At 42.2% G+C, this 25,939-nt stretch overlaps 1 protein-coding gene across 1 annotated transcript in view; it reads right to left on the reverse strand.

The window, feature by feature from the left end:
- Positions 1–25,939, reverse strand: part of LOC121581424 (inactive ubiquitin carboxyl-terminal hydrolase 54) — a 71,420-nt gene that overhangs the window by 31,230 nt on the left and 14,251 nt on the right. The window contains exons 2-3 of the mRNA XM_045223715.1: positions 10,899–11,370; positions 10,048–10,140 (exon numbers count right to left, since the gene is read on the reverse strand). Of these exons, the coding sequence (XP_045079650.1) occupies positions 10,048–10,140; positions 10,899–11,066 (261 nt within the window). The 5' untranslated portion in view covers positions 11,067–11,370. The remainder of the gene's footprint in view (positions 1–10,047; positions 10,141–10,898; positions 11,371–25,939) is intronic.

The raw sequence follows: 25,939 nt of genomic DNA on the forward strand, positions 1-25,939 counted from the left end.
TACAACAGTACTACTATTATCATTACAACAGTACTACTATTAACATTACAACAGTACTACTATTAACATTACAACAGTACTACTATTAACATTACAACAGTACTACTATTATCATTACAACAGTACTACTATTATCATTACAACAGTACTACTATTAACATTACAACAGTACTACTATTAACATTACAACAGTACTACTATTAACATTACAACAGTACTACTATTAACATTACAACAGCACTACTATTACCATTACAACAGTACTACTATTAACATTACAACAGTACTACTATTACCATTACAACAGTACTACTATTAACATTACAACAGTACTACTATTATCATTACAACAGTACTACTATTAACATTACAACAGTACTACTATTATCATTACAACAGTACTACTATTATCATTACAACAGTACTACTATTAACATTACAACAGTACTACTATTAACATTACAACAGTACTACTATTAACATTACAACAGTACTACTATTAACATTACAACAGTACTACTATTAACATTACAACAGTACTACTATTAACATTACAACAGTACTACTATTAACATTACAACAGTACTACTATTAACATTACAACAGTACTACTATTATCATTACAACAGTACTACTATTAACATTACAACAGTACTACTATTAACATTACAACAGTACTACTATTAACATTACAACAGTACTACTATTACCATTACAACAGTACTACTATTATCATTACAACAGTACTACTATTAACATTACAACAGTACTACTATTAACATTACAACAGTACTACTATTAACATTACAACAGTACTACTATTAACATTACAACAGTACTATTACCTCTTTGCTCATTGTTTCACTACAGCCAAACTGGGATACCCTTTTAAGGCTAGAGAGGTGTGTGTGTGTGTGTGTGTGTGTGTGCGTGAGTGTGCATGTGTGTGTCACGGTTGCGCTGCTGACTGCAGCAATGCGCCAAGGAGAATAGAGGGGGAATATACCCTACAGAGAGGGAGGGAGAGGGGGGAAGGAGAGAGGAAGGGAGAGGAGATATATAGAAAGGGAGAGGAGGGAGGTGTGTGTGTGATTGATCTGAGGGGAAAATTCCTAAGCATCATTAAGAGAGGACAGGCGCAATCGACACCACTACCACATTCATTCATCTCTCCCTCCCCCTGTCACTCCCCCTCTATCTCTCTCCATCTCCCTCTCCCTCTCTCTCTCTCTCTCCTCACCCTCCCACTCTCTCTCTCCTACCGGTGCAGAAGGAGGGCCAAAGTGAAAATTGTGTCCCGAGTTAGAGTGTGGCGGTACATTTTGTCAGCTGGTTATTGTCATGCAAAACACGGGAGGTCTCACGGTAATTGACCGTTAATTAACATGAACAGTTTAACATCTCCAGGCCTCCACACATACAAGCCGCATACAGTTGAAGTTGGAAGTTTACATACACCTTAGCCAAATACAGTTGAAGTCGGAAGTTCACATACACCTTAGCCAAATACATTTAAACTCAGTTTTTCACAATTCCTGACATTTAATCCTAGTAAAAATTCCCTGTCTTAGGTCAGTTAGGATCACCACTTTATTTTATGAATGTGAAATGTCAGAATAATAGTAGAGAGAATGATTTATTTCAGCTTTTATTTATTTCATCACATTCCCAGTGGGTCAGAAGTTTACATACACTCAATTAGTATTTGGTAGCATTGCCTTTAAATTGTTTAACTTGGGTCAAACGTTTCGGGTAGCCTTCCACAAGCTTCCCACAATAAGTTGGGTGAATTTTGGCCCATTCCTCCTGACAGAGCAGGTGTAACTGAGTCAGGTTTGTAGGCCTCCTTGCTCGCACACGCTTTTTCAGTTCTGCTCACAAATGTTCTATAGGATTGAGGTCAGGGCTGTGTGATGGCCACTCCAATACCTTGACTTTGTTGTCCTTAAGCCATTTTGCCAAACTTTGGAAGGATGCTTGGGGTCATTGTCCATTTGGAAGACCCATTTGCGACCAAGCTTTAACTTCCTGACTGATGTCTTGAGATGTTGCTTCAATATATCCACATAATTTTCCTTCTTCATGATGCCATCTATTTTGTGAAGTGCACCAGTCCATCCTGCAGGAAAGCACACCCACAGCATGATGCTGCCACCCCCGTGTTTCACGGTTGGGATGGTGATCTTCGGCTTGCAAGCCTTCCCCTTTTTCCTCCAAACATAACAATGGTCATTATGGCCAAACAGTTCTATTTTTGTTTCATCAGACCAGAGGACATTTCTCCAAAAAGTATGATCTTTGTGCCCATGTGCAGTTGCAAACCGTAGTCTGGCTTTTTTATGGCGGTTTTGGAGCATTGGCTTCTTCCTTGCTGAGCGGCCTTTCAGGTTATGTCGATATAGCACTCGTTTTACTGTGGATATAGATGCTTTTGTACCTGTTTCCTCCAGCATCTTCTCAAGGTCCTTTGCTGTTCTGGGATTGATTTGCACTTTTCGCACCAAAGTACGTTCATCTCTAGGAGACAGAACACGTCTCCTTCCTGAGTGGTATGACGGCTGCGTGGTCCCAAAGTGTTTATACTTGTGTACTATTGTTTGTACAGATGAACGTGGTACCTTCAGGCGTTTGGAAATTGCTCCTAAGGATGAACCGGACTTGTGGAGGTCTACAATTTTTTTCTGAGGTCTTGGCTGATTTCTTTTGATTTTCCCATGATGTCAAGCAAAGAGGCACTGAGTTTGAACGTAGGCCTTGAAATACATCCACAGGTACACCTCCAATTGACTCAAATGATGTCAATTAGCTTATCAGAAGCTTCTAAAGCCATGACATCATTTTCTGGAATTTTCCAAGCTGTTCAAAGGCACAGTCAACTTAGTGTATGTAAACTTCTGACCCACTGGAATTGTGATACAGTGAATTATAAGTGAAATAATCTGTCTGTAAACAATTTTTGGAAAATGTACTTGTGTCATGCACAAAGTAGATGTCCTAACCGACTTGCCAAAACTATAGTTTGTTAACAAGAAATTTGTGGAGTGGTTGAAAAACGAGTTTTAATAACTCCAACCTAAGTGTACAGTGGGGGAAAAAAGTTCTCCCACTTAAAAAGATGAGAGAGGCCTGTAATTTTCATCATAGGTACACGTCAACTATGACAGACAAATTGAGAAAAAAAAATCCAGAAAATCACATTGTAGGATTTGTAATGAATTTATTTGCAAATTATGGTGGAAAATAAGTATTTGGTCACCTACAAACAAGCAAGATTTCTGGCTCTCACAGACCTGTAACTTCTTCTTTAAGAGGCTCCTATGTCCTCCACTCGTTACCTGTATTAATGGCACCTGTTTGAACTTGTTATCAGTATAAAAGACACCTGTCCACAACCTCAAACAGTCACACTCCAAACTCCACCATGGCCAAGACCAAAGAGCTGTCAAAGGACACCAGAAACAAAATTGTAGACCTGCACCAGGCTGGGAAGACTGAATCTGCAATAGGTAAGCAGCTTGGTTTGAAGAAATCAACTGTGGGAGCAATTATTAGGAAATAGAAGACATACAAGACCACTGATAATCTCCCTCGATCTGGGGCTCCATGCAAGATCTCACCCTGTGGGGTCAAAATGATCACAAGAACGGTGAGCAAAAATCCCAGAACCACACGGGGGACCTAGTGAATGACCTGCAGAGAGCTGGGACCAAAGTAACAAAGCCTACCATCAGTAACACACTACGCCGCCAGGGACTCAAATCCTGCAGTGCCAGACGTGTCCCCCTGCTTAAGCCAGTACATGTCCAGGCCCGTCTGAAGTTTGCTAGAGTGCATTTGGATGATCCAGAAGAGGATTGGGAGAATGTCATATGGTCAGATGAAACCAAAATATAACTTTTTGGTAAAAACTCAACTCGTCGTGTTTGGAGGACAAAGAATGCTGAGTTGCATCCAAAGAACACCATACCTACTGTGAAGCATGGGGGTGGAAACATCATGCTTTGGGGCTGTTTTTTCTGCAAAGGGACCAGGACGACTGATCCGTGTAAAGGAAAGAATGAATGGGGCCATGTATCGTGAGATTTTGAGTGAAAACCTCCTTCCATCAGCAAGGGCATTGAAGATGAAACGTGGCTGGGTCTTTCAGCATGACAATGATCCCAAACACACCGCCCGGGCAACGAAGGAGTGGCTTCATAAGAAGCATTTCAAGGTCCTGGAGTGGCCTAGCCAGTCTCCAGATCTCAACCCCATAGAAAATCTTTGGAGGGAGTTGAAAAAGTCTGTGTTGCCCAGCGACAGCTCCAAAACATCACTGCTCTAGAGGAGATCTGCATGGAGGAATGGGCCAAAATACCAGCAACAGTGTGTGAAAACCTTGTGAAGACTTACAGAAAACGTTTGACCTGTGTCATTGCCAACAAAGGGTATATAACAAAGTATTGAGAAACTTTTGTTATTGACCAAATACTTATTTTCCACCATAATTTGCAAATAAATTCATTAAAAATCCTACAATGTGATTTTCTGGATTTTGTTTCCTCATTTTGTCTGTCATAGTTGACGTGTACCTATGATGAAAATTACAGGACTCTCTCATCTTTTTAAATGGGAGAACTTGCACAATTGGTGGCTGACTAAATACTTTTTTTTCCCCACTGTATGTAAACTTCCGACTTCAACTGTATAAGCAGACAATGAAAGCTTTTACAATATTCGATGATGACATTTCTCTAAAATAGGCAATAGGCTACATGTGCACCACTAAGTCAGAACAGTAGGCTATGTTCTGAGGGGGAGATGGACCAAATTCTTAGGGTGAGACACATGGGCTATTAACAGCTTACTACACAACATACACATAGTATTACATTCTTAGCTACGGTATACATACAGTATCATATTGCATTATTTAAGCAGCAGTATACAATATATATTTTTGGACCGTTGTTGTGCTGTGCTCACTTGAACAGGAAGGTGGCGTGGTGGTCCTTCTTGTGGGCAAACTTTGTCATGAAACTTAGTCATCAAAGTTTGGCATTCTCTGGTTTTATGGTGCTTTCTAGACAATTGGAAAAAAACGAGGTAGAATCATGACGTCAGTGATTTTCAGGTCGGAAAGTCGGAGTTCTAGAAAGAGGCCCGAGTTCCCGACTTGGAATTCCGAGTTGGATGACAGTTCAAAACGTATTCTCCCAGTCGGAGCTCGTTTTTTTCAGAGTTCCCAGTTGTCTTGAACGCACTGAAGTCGGAAGTCGGAGATTTCCCAGTTCCAAGTTCTGAGTTCCCAGTTGTTTGGAACGCGGAAGAATTCATGCTGGATTGAGAGCATGGCCAATGTTTTCAACCTTTTCTGGCCCATGGTGTTGCTTGTGAATGTTTATCCTTTTAAGCTTGGAAAATAGACCCTTTCAGACAGATGTTTTAAATCCTTAATCCCAGACTTGGACCACACACCCTCCCCACCGAATACCAGGCAGGGGAAGCAAAATAGTGATTGCTTTGCGATACTCGCAGTTAGCCACTGATTCCTTCCAAACCTCTCATTGTTGAATTAGCGAATTCCGATGTTTATGAGCCTGTTGGTGCCAGACTTAACCGGTACCGCTTGCCGTGCGGAAGCAGAGAAAATAGTATATGGCTTGGGTGGTTGGAGTCTTTAACGATTTTCCGGGCCTTCCTACCACTCTGCCTCATATAGAGGTCCTAGATGGATAGATAGTCAATGAACAGCATTCTCACGTAGGTATTCCTCTTATCAAGGTGGGTGAGGGCAGTGTGGAGAGCAATTGAGATTGCGTCATCTATGGATCTGTTGGGGCGGTATGCAAATTGGAGTGGGTCTAGGGTGTCTGGGATGGTGGCGTTAATGTGTGCCATAACCAGCCTCTCAAAGCACTTCAAGATTACAGAAGTGACTACAGGGCGGTAGTCATGGTGGCAAAGCCTTAGAGTTCTTGGGGACAGTAATGATTGTGGTCATCTTAAAACGTGGGGATTACATACTGGGACAAGGAGAGGTTGAAAATTACTGTGAATATGCCTGCCAGCTGTTCTGCGCATTCTCTGAGAACGCGTCCTGGAATACACACTTGCGGGTGTTGACCTTTCTCAGGTCAGCCTCGGAGAGCGAGATCACCCATTCCTCTGGGTCGGTGACGGCCCTAACACCCGGCATGATGTTGTTGTTGTTGTTGTCAAAGCGTGCACCAAATGCATTGAGTTCGTCTGGTAGAGAGGCATCGTTGGGCAGATCACGGCTGGGTCTTCCTTTGTAATCTGTAATGGACTGTAGCCCCTGCCACATGCGGCGGGCGTCGGAGCCTGTGTAATATGATTCCACCTTATTCATATATTGTCCTTTTGCTAATTTGATGACTCTGCGGAGGTCATAGCAGGACTTCTTGTATTTATTCTTGTATTTATTCCTGTCCTCGGTCGTAGCCTCAGGGTTGTCTACGATAGCTCTGTGTGCGGTAGCCCTGTCCTTTAGTTTAGTCCAGGGCTTTTGATTGGGGAAGCAGCGAACCCTCCCCGTGGGGACAACGTCGCCGATACATTTTATAATGAAGCCAGTGACGGAGGTGGTTAGCTCATCAACGTTATCGGCAGAGTCTCAAAACATATTCCAAATCAGCGCTGGCAAAGCAGTCCTGTAGCATAATCTAAGATTCTGGTGACCATTTCTCAATGGCGCGAGTCACGGGTACGTCCTATTTGAGTTTCTGCTTGTAAACAGGAAGCAGGAGTACGGAGTCATGATCTTATTTGCCGAATGGCGGACGAGGGAGTTCCTTTTATGCTTGCTTGTGGGTAGAATAACAGTGGTCTAGGACTTTATCGCCCCTAGTGGTGTTGGAGACGTGTTGATGGAAGTTGGGCATCACGTGTCTTAGTGGCGCAGAATTAAAATTGCCAGAAACCAGAAAAGCAGCCTCTGAGTGTAGGTTTTCTTGCTTGTTTATAGCCTTGTACAGTTTGTTAAGTGCCAGCTTGTTATTTTTCTTGTCCTGAGGTGGAATGTATACAACAGTCACGCTAACAGCTGAAAACTCCCTCGGTAGGTCGAAGGGTCAGCATTTGACCATAAAATATTCCAATATGGGTGAACAGTGGTCGAGTTAGCACACCAGTTGGTGTTGATGTAGAGGCAAACCCCTCCCCCCCTCGATTTTCCAGACTCCACTGTACTGTCCGCCCAGTGAATGGAGAATCCATCGAGTTGGATAGCAATGGGGGGTATCTTGTCCGAGAGCCATGTTTCAGAAAAGCAAAAAAAATAGCCGTTTCGAGAGGTCATCCATCTTATTATTGGCTAGAAGAAAGGAGTGAAGAGGTGGCCAGTTTTCCCTTCGCCTTGACCCCCCCCCCTCTGTAAAGCTGACGTTTCCTCTTGGGTAGCCCGAAAATTGGGGCTGTATTACAGAGAGAGCCCAGGGCAGATTAGTCGAAGTTGAAGCTGGAATTTGGGAAAGTAACTGCCAATCTGATGTTCAAAAGTTATTGTCGGTTTGAGACAAGGTTCTTGTCATTTGAGACAACGTCTCAGATACATCGCAGCTCTAACCCTATGGGGAATATGGTGTGATTTGTAAATGAGTGTACAGTCGTGGTCAAACGTTTTGAGAATGACACAAATATAAATTTTCACAAAGTCTGCTGCTTCAGTTTTTATGATGGCAATTTGATTATACTCCAGAATGTTATGAAGAGTGATCAGATTAATTGCAATTAATTGCAAAATCCCTCTTTGCCAAGAAAATTAACTTAATCCCCAAAAAACTTTTCCACTGCATTTCAGCCCTGCCACAAAAGGACCAGCTGACATCATGTCAGTGATTCTCTCGTTAACACAGGTGAGAGTTTTGATGAGGACAAGGCTGGAGATCACTCTGTCATGCTGATTGAGTTAGAATAACAGACTGGAAGCTTTAAAAGGAGGGTGGTGCTTGAAATCATTGTTCTTCCTCTGTTAACCATGGTTACCTGCAAGGAAAAACGTGCCGTCATCATTGCTTTGCACAAAAAGGGCTTCACAGGCAAGGATATTGCTGCTAGTAAGATTGCACCTAAATCAACCATTTATCGGATCATCAAGAACTTCAAAGAGAGAGGATCAATTGTTGTGAAGAATGCTTCAGGGCGCCCAAGAAAGTCCAGCAAGCGCCAGGACCGTCTCCTAAAGTTGATTCAGCTGTGGGATCGGGGCACCACCAGTGCAGAGCTTGCTCAGGAATGGCAGCAGGCAGGTGTGAGTGCATCTGCACGCACAGTGAGGCAAATACTTTTGGAGGATGGCCTGGTGTCAAGAAGGGCAGCGAGGAAGCCACTTCTCTCTAGGAAAAACATCAGGGACAGACTGATATTCTGCAAAAGGTACAGGGATTGGACTGCTGAGGACTGGGGTAAAGTCATTTTCTCTGACGAATCCCCTTTCCGATTGTTTGGGGCATCCGGAAAACACCTTGTCCGGAGAAGACAAGGTGAGCGCTACCATCAGTCCCGTGTCATGCCAACAGTAAAGCATCCTGAGACCATTCATGTGTGGGGTTGCTTCTCAGCCAAGGGAGTGGGCTCACTCACAATTTTGCCTAAGAACACAGCCATGAATAAATAATGGTATCAACACATCCTCCAAGAGCAACTTCTCCCAACCATCCAAGAACAGTTTGGTGACGAACAATGCCTTTTCCAGCATGATGGAGCACCTTGCCATAAGGCAAAAGTGATAAGTAAGTGGCTTGGGGAACAAAACATCGAAATGTTGGGTCCATGGCCAGGAAACTCCCCAGACCTTAATCCCATTGAGAACTTGTGGTCAATCCTCAAGAGGCAGGTGGACAAACAAAAGCCACAATTTCTGACAAACTCCAAGCATTGATTATGCAAGAATGGGCTGCCATCAGTCAGGATGTGGCCTAGAAGTTAATTGTCAGCTTGCCAGGGCGGATTGCAAAGGTCTTGAAAAAGAAGGGTCAACACTGCAAATATTGACTCTTTGCATACATTTTATGTAATTGTCAATAAAAGCCTTTGACACTTATGGAATGCTTGTAATTATACTTCAGTATACCATAGTAACATCTGACAAAAATATCTAAAAACACTGAAGCAGCAAACTTTGTGAAGACCAATACTTGTGTCATTCTCAAAACTTTTGACTACGACTGTATGTGTGTGTGTGTGTGTGTGTGTGTGTGTGTGTATTTGTGTGTGTGTGTATGTGCGTGTGTGTGCGTGTGTGCGCGTGTGTGCGTGTGTGTGTGTGTGTGTGCATGCGTGTGCGGCACCCCAGCGTGGGTTCTGCTGGCTCAGCTCTTTCAGTCAGCCAATTAATTACAGAGCGGCTCAGGAGACAGAACAGCTTGTAAAACACACACAGATTCACCACTACACACCCACAAGCCGCCGGACACACCGACAACACTACATTATACAATGCAGACATCTCTGTACACACCAACACTGTTACACTACACAATGTACTCAGACAGACACACACCCATACACACAGCATCATTAGAATGCATTATAGAACACACACAGCATCGTTAGAATTCATTATAGAACACACACAGCATCATTAGAATGCATTATAGAACACACACTGCATCATTAGAATGCATTATAGAACACACACAGCATAATTAGAATGCATTATAGAACACACACAGCATCATTAGAATGCATTATAGAACACACACAGCATCATTAGAATGCATTATAGAACACACACAGCATCATTAGAATGCATTATAGAACACACACAGCATCATTAGAATGCATTATAGAACACACACAGCATCATTAGAATGCATTATAGAACACACACAGCATCATTAGAATGCATTATAGAACACACACAGCATCATTAGAATGCATTATAGAACACACACAGCATCATTAGAATGCATTATTGAACACACACAGCATCATTAGAATGCATTATTGAACACACACAACATCATTAGAATGCATTATAGAACACACACACTCATAACAGCTAAATAAGTGCTACCTAAGAATTAAGGGCCCTTGGACACCTACCTTGAGGGCACAGAAGATGCAGGAGTCTTCCATACACTTGTGGGTGGTCAGCTGACGGAAACTTCTACGGAAGATATCCAGATGCCACAGAACCTAAAGAGAAAACATACATTTTATATATTTACATTTTTTATATATTTTACATATTTACATTTTTAAAGGTCCAATGCAGACGTTTTGATCTAAATATCAAATAATTTCCGGGTAACAATTAAATACCTTACTGTGATTGTTTTAAATTAAAATGGTCAAAAATAAACAAAAATAGTTTATTAGAAAGGAGTAATTTCTCAAGCAAGAATTTAGCTAAGACAGTGATCTAAGTGGGGAGGGGAAAACTGAAAGCGGTACCGGAGCGCCAAGTCTAGGTCCAAAAGGCTTCTTAACAGCTTCTACCCCCAGGCCGTAAGACTCCTGAACAGCTAATTAAATGGCTATACAGACTATTTGCATTGCCCCCCCAAAAAAAAGATTAACAGTACACATTACACTCACAAAAGTTCCAAAATAATAAAGACATTTCAAATGTCATATTATGTCTATATACAGTGTTGTAACCATGTGCAAATAGTTAAAGTACAAAAGGGAAACTAATCTCTCCCTCTCTCCCTCTCTCCCTCTCTCTATCATACCTCCTCCTTCTCTCCCTCTCTCACTGTCTTTCTTTCTTTCTTTCTTTCTTTCTCTCTCTGTATCTTTCTCTCTCTCCCTCTCACTATCTCATCACCCCATCATTGCTCCCCAGGGACTCAGAGAGTAAGAGATCACTGAGAATGACAGTCCAGCATAGCCTCTGTGTGTCTGTGTGTGTGTGTGTGTGTGTCTGTGTGTGTGTGTGTGTGTGTGTGTACCTGCAGAGCACTGTTTAGGAAGCAGCTGTTCTGTCCAGGTTCATTGCTGAGGCCTTTACTCGGGGCAAACGAGGCCATAGTCCGAGGGGTCGTGATCAGGCCCTGTAGCCCTCCACCAGGACTTACGCCACCACCGCCCGACGCAAAGTAATTCCTCTTCCACGACATCACTTCCTGCTGGGCGCTCCCATCGCCACGGAAACGTATGGAGGAGCCGGGGCATGAGATGGAACAACGTGTTCTAAGTTACTCCCATTAGAGAGAGAGAGTGGGATAGAGAGAATGAAAAACAAAGAGAAGAGGTAGAAAGAGGGACGGAGAGCTGTGGTCTCTTTCAGGTAAGTCTTGACTGGCAGGTGTCTTCAGTCCTTCCACAGTTCTTTCCTTCTGTTCAGCCTAATACCAGATATTCTCTGTATATTATATTCCTCAGAACGTCTCCTGGCTCTTCTCTTCTCTGCTCTCACTCTGCCTACAAGAGACAAACCACACAACACAATCCCCACATAGTTAACTACATCTCTAATACAGTTCCACTCACACAACAAATAGGCCTACAGTATAGGAGATATTTCAACTGCCACTGAACACGGCTATTGGCTCGTGTGTTTTTCTCTTGCTCAATAGAAAAACGAGATTTCAGTCTTGGAGGTGTGTTTCCTGACCGATTCCACGTTTGGTTAATGATGTTTGTCCCCCATAAGCAGTGGTGGAAAAAGTACTAAATTGTCATACTTGAGTAAAAGTAAAGATACCTTAATAGAAAATGAATAATGTAAAAGTGAAAGTCACCCAGTAAAATCCTACTTAAAAGTCTAAAAGTATTTGGTTTTAAATATACTTAAGTATCAAAAGTGAAAGTTAAAGTATAAATGTCTGGAGTAAAAAGTACATAATTTTAATTAGGAATGTAGTGAAGTAAAAGTAAAAGTTGTCAAAAATACAAGTAATAAAGTAAAGTACAGATACCCAAAAAAACTACTTTAGTAGTACTTTCAAGTATTTTTACTTAAGTACTTTACACCACTGCCCATTAAAACACTGAAGCTTATTTCACTTCCTCAAAATCCCCAGAATGAATCTAAGATAACTCAAGAAATGTGTAATACATTTTGACGGTTTTGCATCTAACTTGTGTTTGGTGCAGTATTTCTCAAGTGAAAAAGGCGTCGCGCCTGTTGTCTTACGGAAACAAAGTCGGAGCTGCTGGGCAGTTCTGTCTCACTGTCTATGCTATTGGATAGAGAGCAATCACCACAGCCGTTTACCCTATGTTCGTGGGCAAATAGACATCGTCAAATCAAAACCCAACCTTCATTTACCCATTGTGACGCACAGATGTTCCAAACTCTGTTTTAGACGAGACTGACTTTATGACCAAATGTATCCTATTTACACGTTGTTGTCCATTTTGGCACTCGAATAACTGTTTCTGACACATCAATGCCACATTGGCTGTTTTCAAAGGGATTTGTTGCTTTTTAAAGGCAGTCGCTCTTTAACTCCACAGGAAATACCATTTCGCCATAATGTAACCTGAATAGTCATGCAACTTATAGTATGGAGTATTGTACTGTACTGTAGACCATACTGTAATTATAAGCTGCTGACATCAGTCTATGTTTATCAGTGTGTGTGTGTGAGAGTGAGTGAGTGAGTGAGTGAGTGAGTGAGTGAGTGAGTGAGTGAGTGAGTGAGTGAGTGAGTGAGTGAGTGAGTGAGTGAGTGAGTGAGTGAGTGAGTGAGTGAGTGTGTGAGTGAGTGTGTGTGTGTGTGTGTGTCACTGTATTTATTAACAGGTTGCGTAACAGACTGGGCAGTAGCGGAGCAGCAGTGGCCTCCCTCCCCCCGTTGCTGTGCTGTGCTGACATAGCGACCCCTAGGCGATGGGCCAGAGAGCACAGGGATGCTGCGGCGTACGGGTGGCGTGTGTCTGCATGTGTGTGTGTGTGTATGCAGTGGCGATTTTAGCATGTACATCTTGGTGGGGCAAACAAACAAATAAATGTTGGGGATGCATGCCATCAAAGCCATTACACAACACTAAACATTAATTGCACTATAATGGTGACAAACTGTGCCCACTAACTGTAAGTCCCAACAGCAGTCCCAACACCTTACCACTGCTACACCTGGCTATCAGCGGAGCCTTGTCTGGCAGCGAAACAGTTCATTCAGCCTCATTTACTGCCTTTTAAAAGAACATAGCTAATATGGCTGACTTGCTTAAACAAATGTGTTTTCTACTGACAATTGAGATGTACGAACTATGGCATATGGGGACGACAAGCGGATAAGAGGCAATCCGTAATTTCGATTAAGACATTAACGAGCGAGCTAGGACGGACTTAGTCATTATAACTATTTGTTCAGCACTTTTGAAATGTACAGGGACAGAATTCAGAACATGGGCCGTTCTTACAGTGTTCTCCCTGTACACCAAGTCAGAACAGTAGGATAAATAAAGGGGGCATATAATCAGACAATGAAAGCTCTTACAATATTCAATGATTACATTTCTCTAAAACGGGTTATAGGCTACATGTACACCACCAAGTCAGAACAGCAGGTGAATTAGGGGGAAATAGACCAAATTATTAGGGTGAGGCACATGGGCTACTAACAGCTTCCTACACAACATATACTTAGTATTACTTTCTTAGCTACAGTATACATACAGTGCCTTGCAAAAGTATTCATCCCCCTTGGCGTTTTTTCCTATTTTGTTGCATTACAACCTGTAATTTAAATGGATTTTTATTTGGATTTCATGTAATGGACATACACAAAATAGTCCAAATTGGTGAAGTGAAATGAAAAAAAGAACTTGTTTCAAAAAATTAAAAAAAAAAAATTATGGAAAAGAGGTGCGTGCATACAGTGGGGAAAAAGGTATTTAGTCAGCCACCAATTGTGCAAGTTCTCCCACTTAAAAAGATGATAGAGGCCTGTAATTGTCATCATAGGTACACGTCAACTATGACAGACAAATTGAGGAAAAAAAATCCAGAAAATCACATTGTACGAATTTATTTGCAAATTATGGTGGAAAATAAGTATTTGGTCACCTACAAACAAGCAAGATTTCTGGCTCTCACAGACCTGTAACTTCTTCTTTAAGAGGCTCCTCTATCCTCCAATCGTTACCTGTACTAATGGCACCTGTTTGAACTTGTTATCAGTATAAAAGCCTGTCCACAACCTCAAACAGTCACACTCCAAACTCCACTATGGCCAAGACCAAAGAGCTGTCAAAGGACACCAGAAACAAAATTGTAGACCTGCACCAGGCTGGGAAGACTGAATCTGCAATAGGTAAGCAGCTTGGTTTGAAGAAATCAACTGTGGGAGCAATTATTAGGAAATGGAAGACATACAAGACCACTGATAATCTCCCTTGATCTGGGGCTCCACGCAAGATCTCACCCCGTGGGGTCAAAATGATCACAAGAACGGTGAGCAAAAATCCCAGAACCACACGGGGGGACCTAGTGAATGACCTGCAGAGAGCTGGGACCAAAGTAACAAAGCCTACCATCAGTAACACACTACGCCGCCAGGGACTCAAATCCTGCAGTGACAGACGTGTCCCCCTGCTTAAGCCAGTACATGTCCAGGCCCGTCTGAAGTTTGCTAGAGTGCATTTGGATGATCCAGAAGAGGATTGGGAGAATGTCATATGGTCAGATGAAACCAAAATATAACTTTTTGGTAAAAACTCAACTCGTCGTGTTTGGAGGACAAAGAATGGAATGCTGAGTTGCATCCAAAGAACACCATACCTACTGTGAAGCATGGGGGTGGAAACATCATGCTTTGGGGCTGTTTTTCTGCAAAGGCACCAGGACGACTGATCCGTGTAAAGGAAAGAAGGAATGGGGCCATATATCGTGAGATTTTGAGTGAAAACCTCCTTCCATCAGCAAGGGCATTGTAGATGAAACGTGGCTGGGTCTTTCAGCATGACAATGATCCCAAACACACCGCCCGGGCAACGAAGGAGTGGCTTCGTAAGAAGCATTTCAAGGTCCTGGAGTGGCCTAGCCAGTCTCCAGATCTCAACCCCATAGAAAATCTCTGGAGGGAGTTGAAAGTCCGTGTTGCCCAGCGACAGCCCCAAAACATCACTGCTCTAGAGGAGATCTGCATGGAGGAATGGGCCAAAATACCAGCAACAGTGTGTGAAAACCTCGTGAAGTCTTACAGAAAACGTTTGACCTGTGTCATTGCCAACAAATGGTATATAACAAAGTATTGAGAAACTTTTGTTATTGACCAAATACTTATTTTCCACCATAATTTGCTAATAAATTCATTAAAAATCCTACAATGTGATTTTCTGGATTTCTTTTCCTCAATTTGTCTGTCATAGTTGACGTGTACCTATGATGAAAATTACAGGCCTCTCTCATCTTTTTAAGTGGGAGAACTTGCACAATTGGTGGCTGACTAAATACTTTTTTTCCCCACTGTATGTATTCACCCCCTTTGCTATGAAGCCCCTAAATAAGATCTGGTGCAACCAATTACTATCAGAAGTCACATAATTAGTTAAATAAAGTCCACCTGTGTGCAATCTAAGTGTCACATGATCTGTCACATGATCCCAGTATATATACACCTGTTCTGAAAGGCCCCAGAGTCTGCAACACCAATAAGCAAGGGGCACCACCAAGCAAGCGGCACCATGAAGACCAAGGAGCTCTCCAAACAGGTCAGGGACAAGGTTGTGGAGAAGTACAGATCAGGGTTGGGTTATAAAAAAATATCTGACATTTTGAACATCCCACGGAGCACCATCAAATCCATTATTAAAAAATGGAAAGAATATGGCACCACAACAAACCTGCCAAGAGAGGTCCGCCCACCAAAACTCACAGACCAGGCAAGGAGGGCATTAATCAGAGAGGCAACAAAGAGACCAAAGATAACTCCTGTAGCTCAGTTGGTAGAGCATGGCGCTTGCAACGCCAGGGTTGTGGGTTCGTTTCCCACGGGGGGCCAGTATGAAAAAAGTATGCACTCACTAACTGTAAGTCGCTCTGGATAAGAGCGTCTGCTAAATGACTTAAATCTAAGTAACCCTGAAGGAGCTGCAAAGCTTCACAGCGGAAATTGGAGTAACTGTCCATGGGACCTCTTTAAGCCGTACACTCCACAGAGCTGGGCTTTACGGAAGAGTGGCCAGAAAAAAGCCATTGCTCAAAGAAGAAAATAAGCCAACACATTTGGTGTTCACCAAAAGGCATGTGGGAGACTCCCCAATCATATGGAAGAAGGTACTCTGGTCAGATTAGACAAAAATTGACCTTTTTGGCCATCAAGGAAAACGCTATGTCTGGCGCAAACCCAACACCTCTCATCACCCCGAGATCACCATCCCCACAGTGAAGCATGGTGGTGGCAGCATCATGCTGTGGGGATGGTTTTCATCGGCAGGGACTGGGAAATTGAAAGAATGATGGATGGCGCTAAATACAGCAAAATTCTTGAGGGAAACCTGTTTCAGTCTTCCAGAGATTTGAGACTGGGACGGAGGTTCACGTTCCAACAGGACAATGACCCTAAGCATACTGCTAAAGCAACACTTGAGTGGTTTAAGGGGAAACATTGAAATGTCTTGGAATGGCCTAGTCAAAGCCCAGACCTCCATTCAATTGAGAATCTGTGGTATGACTTAAAGATTGCTGTACACCAGCGGAACCCATCCAACTTGAAGGAGCTGGAGTAGATTTGCCTTGAAGAATGGGCAAAAATCCCAGTGGCTAGATGTGCCAAGATTATAGAGACATACCCCAAGAGACTTGCAGCTGTAATTGCTGCAAAAGGTGGCTCTAGAAAGTATTGACTTTGGGGGGTGAATAGTTATGCACGCTCAAGTTTTCTGTTTTCTTTTCTTATTTCTTGTTTGTTTCACCCCAAAAAATATTTTGCATCTTCAAAGTGGTAGGCATGTTGTGTAAATCAAATGATACAAACCCCCAAAAAATCAATTTTATTTCCAGGTTGTAAGGCAACACAATAGGAAAATTTCCAAGGGGGGTGAATACTTTCGCAAGCCACTGTATCTCCCTGGCCATCGAGATGTTAGCTATTAAAATCAGATCCAATAATAATATCAGAGGATTAGAAATACAGGGCTTAAAAACAAAGGTGTCATTGTACGCAGGTGATTCATGTTTTCTTTTAGATCCACAACTAGAATCCCTCCACAGCATCATAGAGGATCTAGATACATTTTCTAACCTCTCTGGATTAAAACCAAATTATGACAAATGTACTATATTACGTATTGGATCACTAAAAAATACAATTTTTACATGACCATGTAGTTTACCAATAAAATGGTCTGATGGTGATGTGGATATACTCGGAATACATATCCCAAAGGAAATAAATGATCTCACTTCAATAAATTTTAATAGAAAGTTAGCAAAAATAGATAAGATCTTACTACCATGGAAAGGAAAATACCTGTCAATTTGTGGAAAAATCACCCTGATTAACTCTTTAGTATTATCCCAGTTTACCTATTTGCTTATGGTCTTGCCTATGCCTAGCAAACAGTTTTTTAAATTATATGAGAAAAAAATATTCAATTTTATTTGGAACGGCAAGCCAGACAAAATTAAAAGAGCATATTTATATAATGAATATGAATTCGGAGGACAGAAATTATTAAATATTAAAGCATTAGACCTATCACTAAAATCTTCAGTCATCCAAAAGTTATACTTAAATCCGAACTGGTTCTCAAGCAAATTAGTAAGATTGTCTCACCCACTGTTCAAGAAAGGCCTTTTTCCCTTTATTCAGATTACAACCGCTCACTTTCAGTTATTTGAAAAGGAAATAATCTCCCAAATGTCACTATTTCTAAAACAAGCCATAGAAAGTTGGTTGCAATTTCAATTTAATCCTCCAGAAACGACAGAACAAATAATGTAACAAATATTGTGGTTAAATTCAAATATACTAATTGACAAAAAACCTTTATTTTTTGACAGAATGTTTTAAAAAGGTATAATCTTCGTAAATGATATCATCGGTAGGACTGGTGGAGTTATGTCGCACATGCAGCTAACAAAAACATATGGAAATGTCTGCTCTACCCAAAATTACAACCAAATAATTGCAGCCTTACCGCAAAAGTGGAAGAGGAAAGTTGAAGGGGGAGAAAGTAAGGAACTTGTCTGTCGGCCTTGCATTAAAGAACATAATTGGTTAAGGAAAACTGTGATAAATAAAAAAGTATATCAGTTTCACTTAAGGACCAAAGGATTGACAGCCGTCCCATATAGATTGCAAAATAGTTGGGAAGAGATCTTTGACGTACCGATCCCATGGCATAGTGTTTATGAACTGGCACGCAAAACGACACTGGATTCAAAAATTTGAATCTTTCAATTTAAATTATTATATAAAATTCTTGCTACCAATAGAATGTTATTTATATGGGGGATACAATCTTCCCAGCTCTGCAGATTTTGCTGTGAAGAGATAGAATCATTAGATCATTTGTTTTGGTTCTGTCCATTTGTAGCTTGTTTTTGGACACAGGTCCAGGAATGGCTAAAGGATTGCAATATTTACCTGGAACTAACCTTGCAGATAGCATTACTGGGTGATCTGAAAAGTCATAGTCAATCAATCAATAATATAATAATACTTTTAGCAAAAATGTTTATTTTTAATTCACAATCTGTAGAAGCAATGAGAATAGAAAGGTTCAGAACTTTTGTAAAACATCACAGTACGGTTGAAATATATATGGCAAATAGAAATCCTATATGGATGGTGTTAAGAGATAGATGGGAGGTATTGAATAGAGTTGAAGGATGGGACTAATAACAAATAACAACAAATAATAACAAAGATAGCTAATAATGTAAGCATACTGTGTCCATAATAAGTATATAGGTTGTATGTTGGGAGCTTTTGGGAAAGAGCACAGTTAGAAAGATATGGCATTTAGAAGCAAACCGGATGGACATCATGAAAATGATCAGAGAGGTTGAGAGTAGAAGAAGTTCAGGAGCAAATAAATAAATAAATAAATAAATAAATATATATATATATATTTATATATATATATATATATATATATATATATATATATATAGTATTAATTGTAAAATTAACTCTGTCCATAAGGTGTAGATAGTAAGTATAGACCGGAAGTAGAGGCCTGGGCGTTGTTGTTCACTAATTTACTCCAAGTAGGGAAAGGATGGTGGGGTTGAAAAGTAATAAAGGGGAATATATATATAAAAAATTAAAAATAAACATGGGGGATTGGAAGTGATGCAGACAATTACATTGATAGAAGATACAATCTATCTGCAATATTAAGCTGATCCATTCCCCCCCCCAAAAAAAAAAATATAAAAAAAAGTTAAAATAAAAGAAATAATTATTTAAAAAAAAAAAAAAAATGCTTTCAGTTAACCACTGATTCTATCTGAAACGCTCATTGTTGAATTTGCGATTTCCAACATGTTGTGTAATGTTTATGTCCAATGGCCGATGTTATGATGAGTTTCTAGGGTATCAAGTAATTCATGATGCAAGAAGATATTTAACACTTAGATGGAGAGTTCATTCAAATATTTAATAGGTATCATGGTCCGCTCAGTGCTTTGCCTCTTGCCATTTGAACTCACTAGACAAAGAAAACCTCTCAGTTTATATACCCTCTGTTCCACATTTCCTCAACAACATCTGTTATCCATCATTTGGCACTCCCTTCTTTGATGTTATTACCTTTTACCCCAAGTCAGTATATCATGTCAATCAATCATTCTAAGATAAACCACCACTAATCTCCCTTGATATAATGGAATCCTTGGCCTCCAGAGTGTGCGGCGCCCAGAATCGCTTATCTACTAACTTTAACCTGGTCCACACAACACTATGAAATGACATCATAACAGCCGATGAGCACTGATACGTTTTATCTATAGTTTCTCTTCATTATTTATCTTCAGATGACAAGGATTAAAAAGGATTTGCCAGTAGATTGTTGACTTGATTCATGCTGATGACTGCTAGCTAAGATTTTGAAAGTATGATGTTGTCCGCTCAGCAAGGAAGAAGCCACTGCTCCAAAACCGCCATAAAAAAGCCAGACTATGGTTTGCAACTGCACATGGGGACAAAGATCATACTTTTTTGAGAAATGTCCTCTGGTCTGATGAAACAAAAATAGAACTGTTTGGCCATCATGACCATCGTTATGTTTGGAGGAAAAAGGGGGTTGCTTGCAAGTCGAAGAACACCTTCCCAACCGGGTGGCAGCATCATGCTGTGGGGGTGCTTTGCTGCGGGAGGGACTGGTGCACTTCACAAAATAGATGGCATCATGAGGAAGGAAAATTATGTGGATATATTGAAGCAACATCTCAAGACATCAGTCAGGAAGTTAAAGCTTGTTCGCAAATGGGTCTTCCAAATGGACAATGACCCCAAGCATCCTTCCAAAGTTGTGGCAAAATGGCTTAAGGACAACAAAGTCAAGGTATTGGAGTGGCCATCACAAAGCCCTGACCTCAATCCAATAGCAAATGTATGGGCAGAACTGAAAAAGCGTGTGCGAGCAAGGAGGCCTACAAACCTGACTCAGTTAGATCAGCTCTGTCAGGAGGAATGGGCCAAAATTCACCCAACTTATTGTGGGAAGCTTGTGGAAGGCTACCCGAAACGTTTGACCCAAGTTAAACAATTTAAAGGCAATGCTACCAAATACTAATTGAGTGTATGTAAACGTCTGACCCACTGGGAATGTGATGAAAGAAATAAAAGCTGAAATAAATAATTCTCTCTACTATTATTCTGACATTTCACATTCTCAAAATAAAGTGGTGATCCTAACAGACCTAAGACAGGGAATTTTTACTAGGATTAAATGTCAGGAATTGTGAAAGACTGAGTTTAAATGTATTTGGCTAAGGTGTATGTAAACTTCCGACTTACATTTTACATTTACATTTTAGTCATTTAGCAGACGCTCTTATCCAGAGCGACTTACAGTTAGTGAATATATATATTTTTTTATACTGGCCCCCTGTGGGAATCGAACCCCCAACCCTGGCGTTGCAAACGCCATGCTCTATCAAATGAGCTACATCCCTGCCGGCCATTCCCTCCCCTACCCTGGACCAATTGTGCGCCGCCCATGAGTCTCCCGGTCGTGGCCGGCTGCGACAGAGCCTGGATTCGAACCAGGATCTCTAGTGGCACAGTTAGCACTGCGATGCAGTGCCTTAGACCACTGCGCCACTCAGACTTCAACTGTACGTGGTTGCAAAGGGCATCAGTGTCTTAACAGTGCAATTTGCCAAGGCAGGATACTCTGAGCGCAGCCCTATCCAGAAATCTGGCAGTGGCTTCTGATTAAATTCAATTTTGACAGAACCACTTGTTGCAATTTCGATGAGGCTCTCTTCTTCAGATATCGGTAAGTGGACTGGAGGCAGGGCATGAAAGGGATAATGAGTCCAGTTGTTTGTGTCGTCCGTTTCGGGAAAGTACCTGCGTAATTGCGCACCCAGCTCACTCAGGTGCTTTGCTATATCACATTTGACATTGTCCGTAAGCTTGAGTTCATTTGCACACAAAAAATCATACAATGATGGAAAGACCTGTGTTTTGTCCTTGTTATTGCAGATAGAGAAGAGCTCCAACTTCTTTAATCATAGCCTCTATTTTGTCCAGCACATTGAATGTAGTTGCGGAGAGTCCCTGTAATCCTAGATTCAGATCATTCAGGCGAGAAAAAACATCACCCAGATAGGCCAGTTGTCTGAGAAACTCGTCATCATGAAAGCGGTCAGACAAGGGAAAATGATGGTCAGTAAAGAAAACTTTAAGCTCGTCTCTCAATTCAAAGAAACGTGTCAATACTTTGCCCCTTGGTAACCAGCGCACTTCTGTATGTTGTAAAAGTGTTACATGGTCGCTGCCCATATCATTGCATAATGCAGAAAATACATGAGAGTTCAGGGGCCTTGCTTTAACAAGGTTAACCATTTTCACTGTAGTGTCCAAAACATATTTCAAGCTGTCAGGCATTCTCTTGGCAGCAAGAGCCTCTCGGTGGATGCTGCAGTGTCCCCAAGTGGCGTCGGGAGCAACTGCTTGCACGCGCGTTACCACTCCACTATGTCTCCCTGTCATGGCTTTTGCGCCATCAGTACAGATACCAACACATCTTGACCACAAAAGTCCATTTGATGTCACAAAGCTGTCCAGTACTTTAAAAATATCCTATCCTGTTGTCCTGGTTTCCAGTGGTTTGCAGAAGAGGATGTCTTCCTTAATTGACCCCCCATAAACGTAACGGACATATACCAGGAGCTGTGCCAGGCCGCCACGTCTGCTGACTCATCCAGCTGTAACGCATAGAATTCACTGGCTTGTATGCGAAGCAGTAATTGTTTCAAAACATCTCCTGCGATGTCACTGATGCGTCGTGAAACAGTGTGGTTTGATGAAGGCATTGTCTGTATAGTTTTTTGGGCCTTTTCCTCCAGCATTGTCCCAGCCATATCCCCCAGCAGGAAGAATGAAGTCCTCCTCAATAGTATGGGGCTTGCCTGTCCTAGCCACTCGGTAGCTCACTATATAAGACTCTTCTAGCCCCTTCTTATTAATGGTATCTGTTGCTTTTATACGTCTTACTACTTGAAAGTCTTCTTAATTCTCGCTCAAAAAACTCCAGTGGCTTATGTTTCAAATTGGCATGTTTCGTTTCTAAATGTCTGCGCAAGAGTAAAGGTTTCATCGAGTTGTGAGATAGTACTTTAGCACATATAACACACTGTGGCTGAGGAAGGGCACTACTCCTAATATACACTACAGGTCAAAAGTAATAACAAACTTGTATACCATCCATAAATACGAATACAATTGTTACATCGCGAGCCTAGTTGGTTTAGCCATGGAAAAAGATAGGAACCTTCCCACTAGCCATGATTGGCTGAGATAATGGATGGGCTGGACATGCTGGGAGATGAGTTTGCCTGTAGATCCCATCAGCTTTCTATAGGCTAAGCCTACTATATTTATGTCTCAACTTTCCTAATATTAAGCACATTGCTTCTCTTTACAATAGGAGTATAGCCTACCTGGCTGGCATGAAAATGAACCATGGGAAAAGCGTCCTCCATTCGCTCTTTAAATGCATAGATGACATGTAGAGGCCATTTCGAGTCTCATAGCAAAGGGTCTGAATACTTATGTAACTGTGATATTTCCGTTTTTTATTTTTAATACATTTGCAGAAATTTCTAAAAACCTGTTTTTGCTTTGTCATTATGGGGTATTGTGTGTAGATTGATGAGGGAAAAAAACATTTAAATCAATTTTAGAATAAGGCCATAACATAACAAAATGTGGAAAAAGTCAAGGGGTCTGAATACTTTCCAAATGCACAGTACCTCTTTTTAATAGAGGCCATCACTGTTTTCTCACGCAATTGCATAGCCTATAGAAATGTTGCGCAACATGAGCTCATGGGCTCTCATGAAGTGTTTGATCAGATTTTCGATTGCATTTGCATTTATGTCAGAGTGATTAGAGGGACAATAGAGTGCTGAGTACCAGGCAGTTAGCAAGTTTGGTAGGCTACTAATGACCATCAGCAGCATCAGAGCTTGGAGAAGCCTAATTTCCATTACTAAATGGTCACATGGAATTAGACTACCGCCATGACTAATGACCGCCGGTGTGGTCACCGTAACAGCCCTAACTACAGGACATAAACAGCTAACCAATGCATCACACCTTCATGTTTGATTGGAGCAAGGAGCATATGACTCTATGCTCCTCTAATAATACTGTATTATTTTGGTGAGAATGAGAGAGGAACACAGGGAGGGTCAAAAGAGAGAAATGTAGAGAGAAACAGAGGGAGGGGAAGAGAAACAGAGGGAGGGGGAGACAAACAGAGGGAGGGGAGAGATAAATGGGGGGAGGGGAAGAGAAACAGAGGGAGGGGGAGAGAAACAGAGGGAGGGGGAGAGAGAAACAGAGGGAGGGGAGAGAGAGAGAGGGAGGGAGACAGAGAAACAGAGGGAGGGGAGAGAGAAACAGAGGGAGGGGAGAGAGAAACAGAGGGAGGGAGAGAGCAACAGAGGGAGGGGGAGAGAGAAACAGAGGGAGGGTCAAAAGAGGGAAATGTAGAGAGAAACAGAGGGAGGGGAAGAGAAACAGAGGGAGGGGAGAGAGAAACAGAGGGAGGGAGAGAGAGAAACAGAGGGAGGGGAGAGAGAGAGAGGGAGGGAGACAGAGAAACAGAGGGAGGGGAGAGAGAAACAGAGGGAGGGGAGAGAGAAACAGAGGGAGGGAGAGAGCAACGGAGGGAGGGGGAGAGAGAAACAGAGGGAGGGGAGAGAGAAATGGGGGAGGGGGGAGGGGAGAGAGAAACAGAGGGAGGGGGAGAGAGAGAGAGGGAGGGGAGAGAGAAACAGAGGGGGGAGGGGAGAAACAGAGGGAGGGGGAGAGAGAAACAGAGGGAGGGGGAGAGAGAAACAGAGGGAGGGGGAGAGAGAAACAGAGGGAGGGGGAGAGAGAAACAGAGGGAGGGGGAGAGAGAAACAGAAGGAGGGAGAGAGAGAAACAGAGGGAGGGAGAGAGAGAAATGCTCTCTTATATAACCCCTCCCCCCGGTCACCAAGGGAACCACGGCCTGCTGTAGACAACTCTCCAATCAACAGCCTGCTCATGACCTCCTGACCCCGCAACACTGGCCGGCCAGATACAAACTAGAGATCCAACAACATCCAGTACTGAACTGATGTGATCTTGTGTGTGTCTGTGTGTGTGTGTGTGTGTGTGTGTGTGTGTGTTCATTTTCTCGGTTAGTTAACAGGGAAATGGGCCAAGCTGCAGGCACGTGGGGGAAAAGCCGGACCATGTGATTTAGCACACTGTAGTCTGTACTGGTCCAACACACAAACACAAACACACAGACACACACACACACACACACACACACACACACACACACACAGAGCCTGGACCTTGTGGTGATGATGGTGATGTGTATTGATGGTTGAGAGTTCCTGGAAGCCAAGGGGTTTACGCTGCATTGGCAAGATAGAACAACGGCCTCCTGTAAGACAAGGAGTGGCGGTCTGTGTATATTTGTAAACAACAGCTAGTGCACGAAATCTAATATTAAGGAAGTCTCTAGGTTTTGCTCGCCTGAGGTAGAGTATCTCATGATAAGCTGTAGACCACACTATTTACCAAGAGAGTTTTCATCTATATTTTTCCATAGCTGTCTATTTACCATCACAAACCGATGCTGGCACTAAGACCGCACTCAATGAGCTGTATAAGGCCATAAGCAAACAGGAAAACGCTCATCCAGATGCAGCACTCCTAGTGGCCGGGGACTTTAATGCAGGGAAACTTAAATCAGTTTTACCTCATTTCTACCAGCATGTAACGTGCAAACCAGAGGAAAAAAAACTGTAGACCACCTTTACTCCACATACAGAGACACGTACAAAGCTCTTCTACGCCCTCCATTTTGCAAATCTGACCATAATTATATCCACCTGATTCCTGTTTACAAAACTAAAGCAGGAAGCGCCAGTGACTTGGTCAATAAAGAAGTGGTCAGATGACGCAGATACTAAGCTACAGGACTGTTTTGCTAGCACAGACTGGAAAATGTTCCGGGATTCTTCCGATGGCATTGAGGAGTACACCACATCAGTCACTGGCTTCATCAATAAGTGCATCGATGACATCGTCCCCACAGTGACCGTACGTACATACCCCAACAAGAAGCCATGGATTACAGGCAACATCCTCACTGAGCTAAAGGGTAGAGCTGCCGCTTTTAAGGAGCGGGACTCTAACCCGGACGCTTATAAGAAATCCCGCTATGCCCTCCGACGAACCATCAAACAGGCAAAACGTCAATACAGGACTAAGATTGAACTACAACGGCTCTGACGCTCTTCGGATGTGGCAGGGCTTGCAAACTATTACAGACTACAAAGGGAAGCACAGCCACAAGCTGACCAGTG

The sequence above is a fragment of the Coregonus clupeaformis genome, chromosome 1 (assembly GCF_020615455.1).
Source record: "Coregonus clupeaformis isolate EN_2021a chromosome 1, ASM2061545v1, whole genome shotgun sequence".
Lineage (NCBI taxonomy): Eukaryota > Metazoa > Chordata > Actinopteri > Salmoniformes > Salmonidae > Coregonus > Coregonus clupeaformis.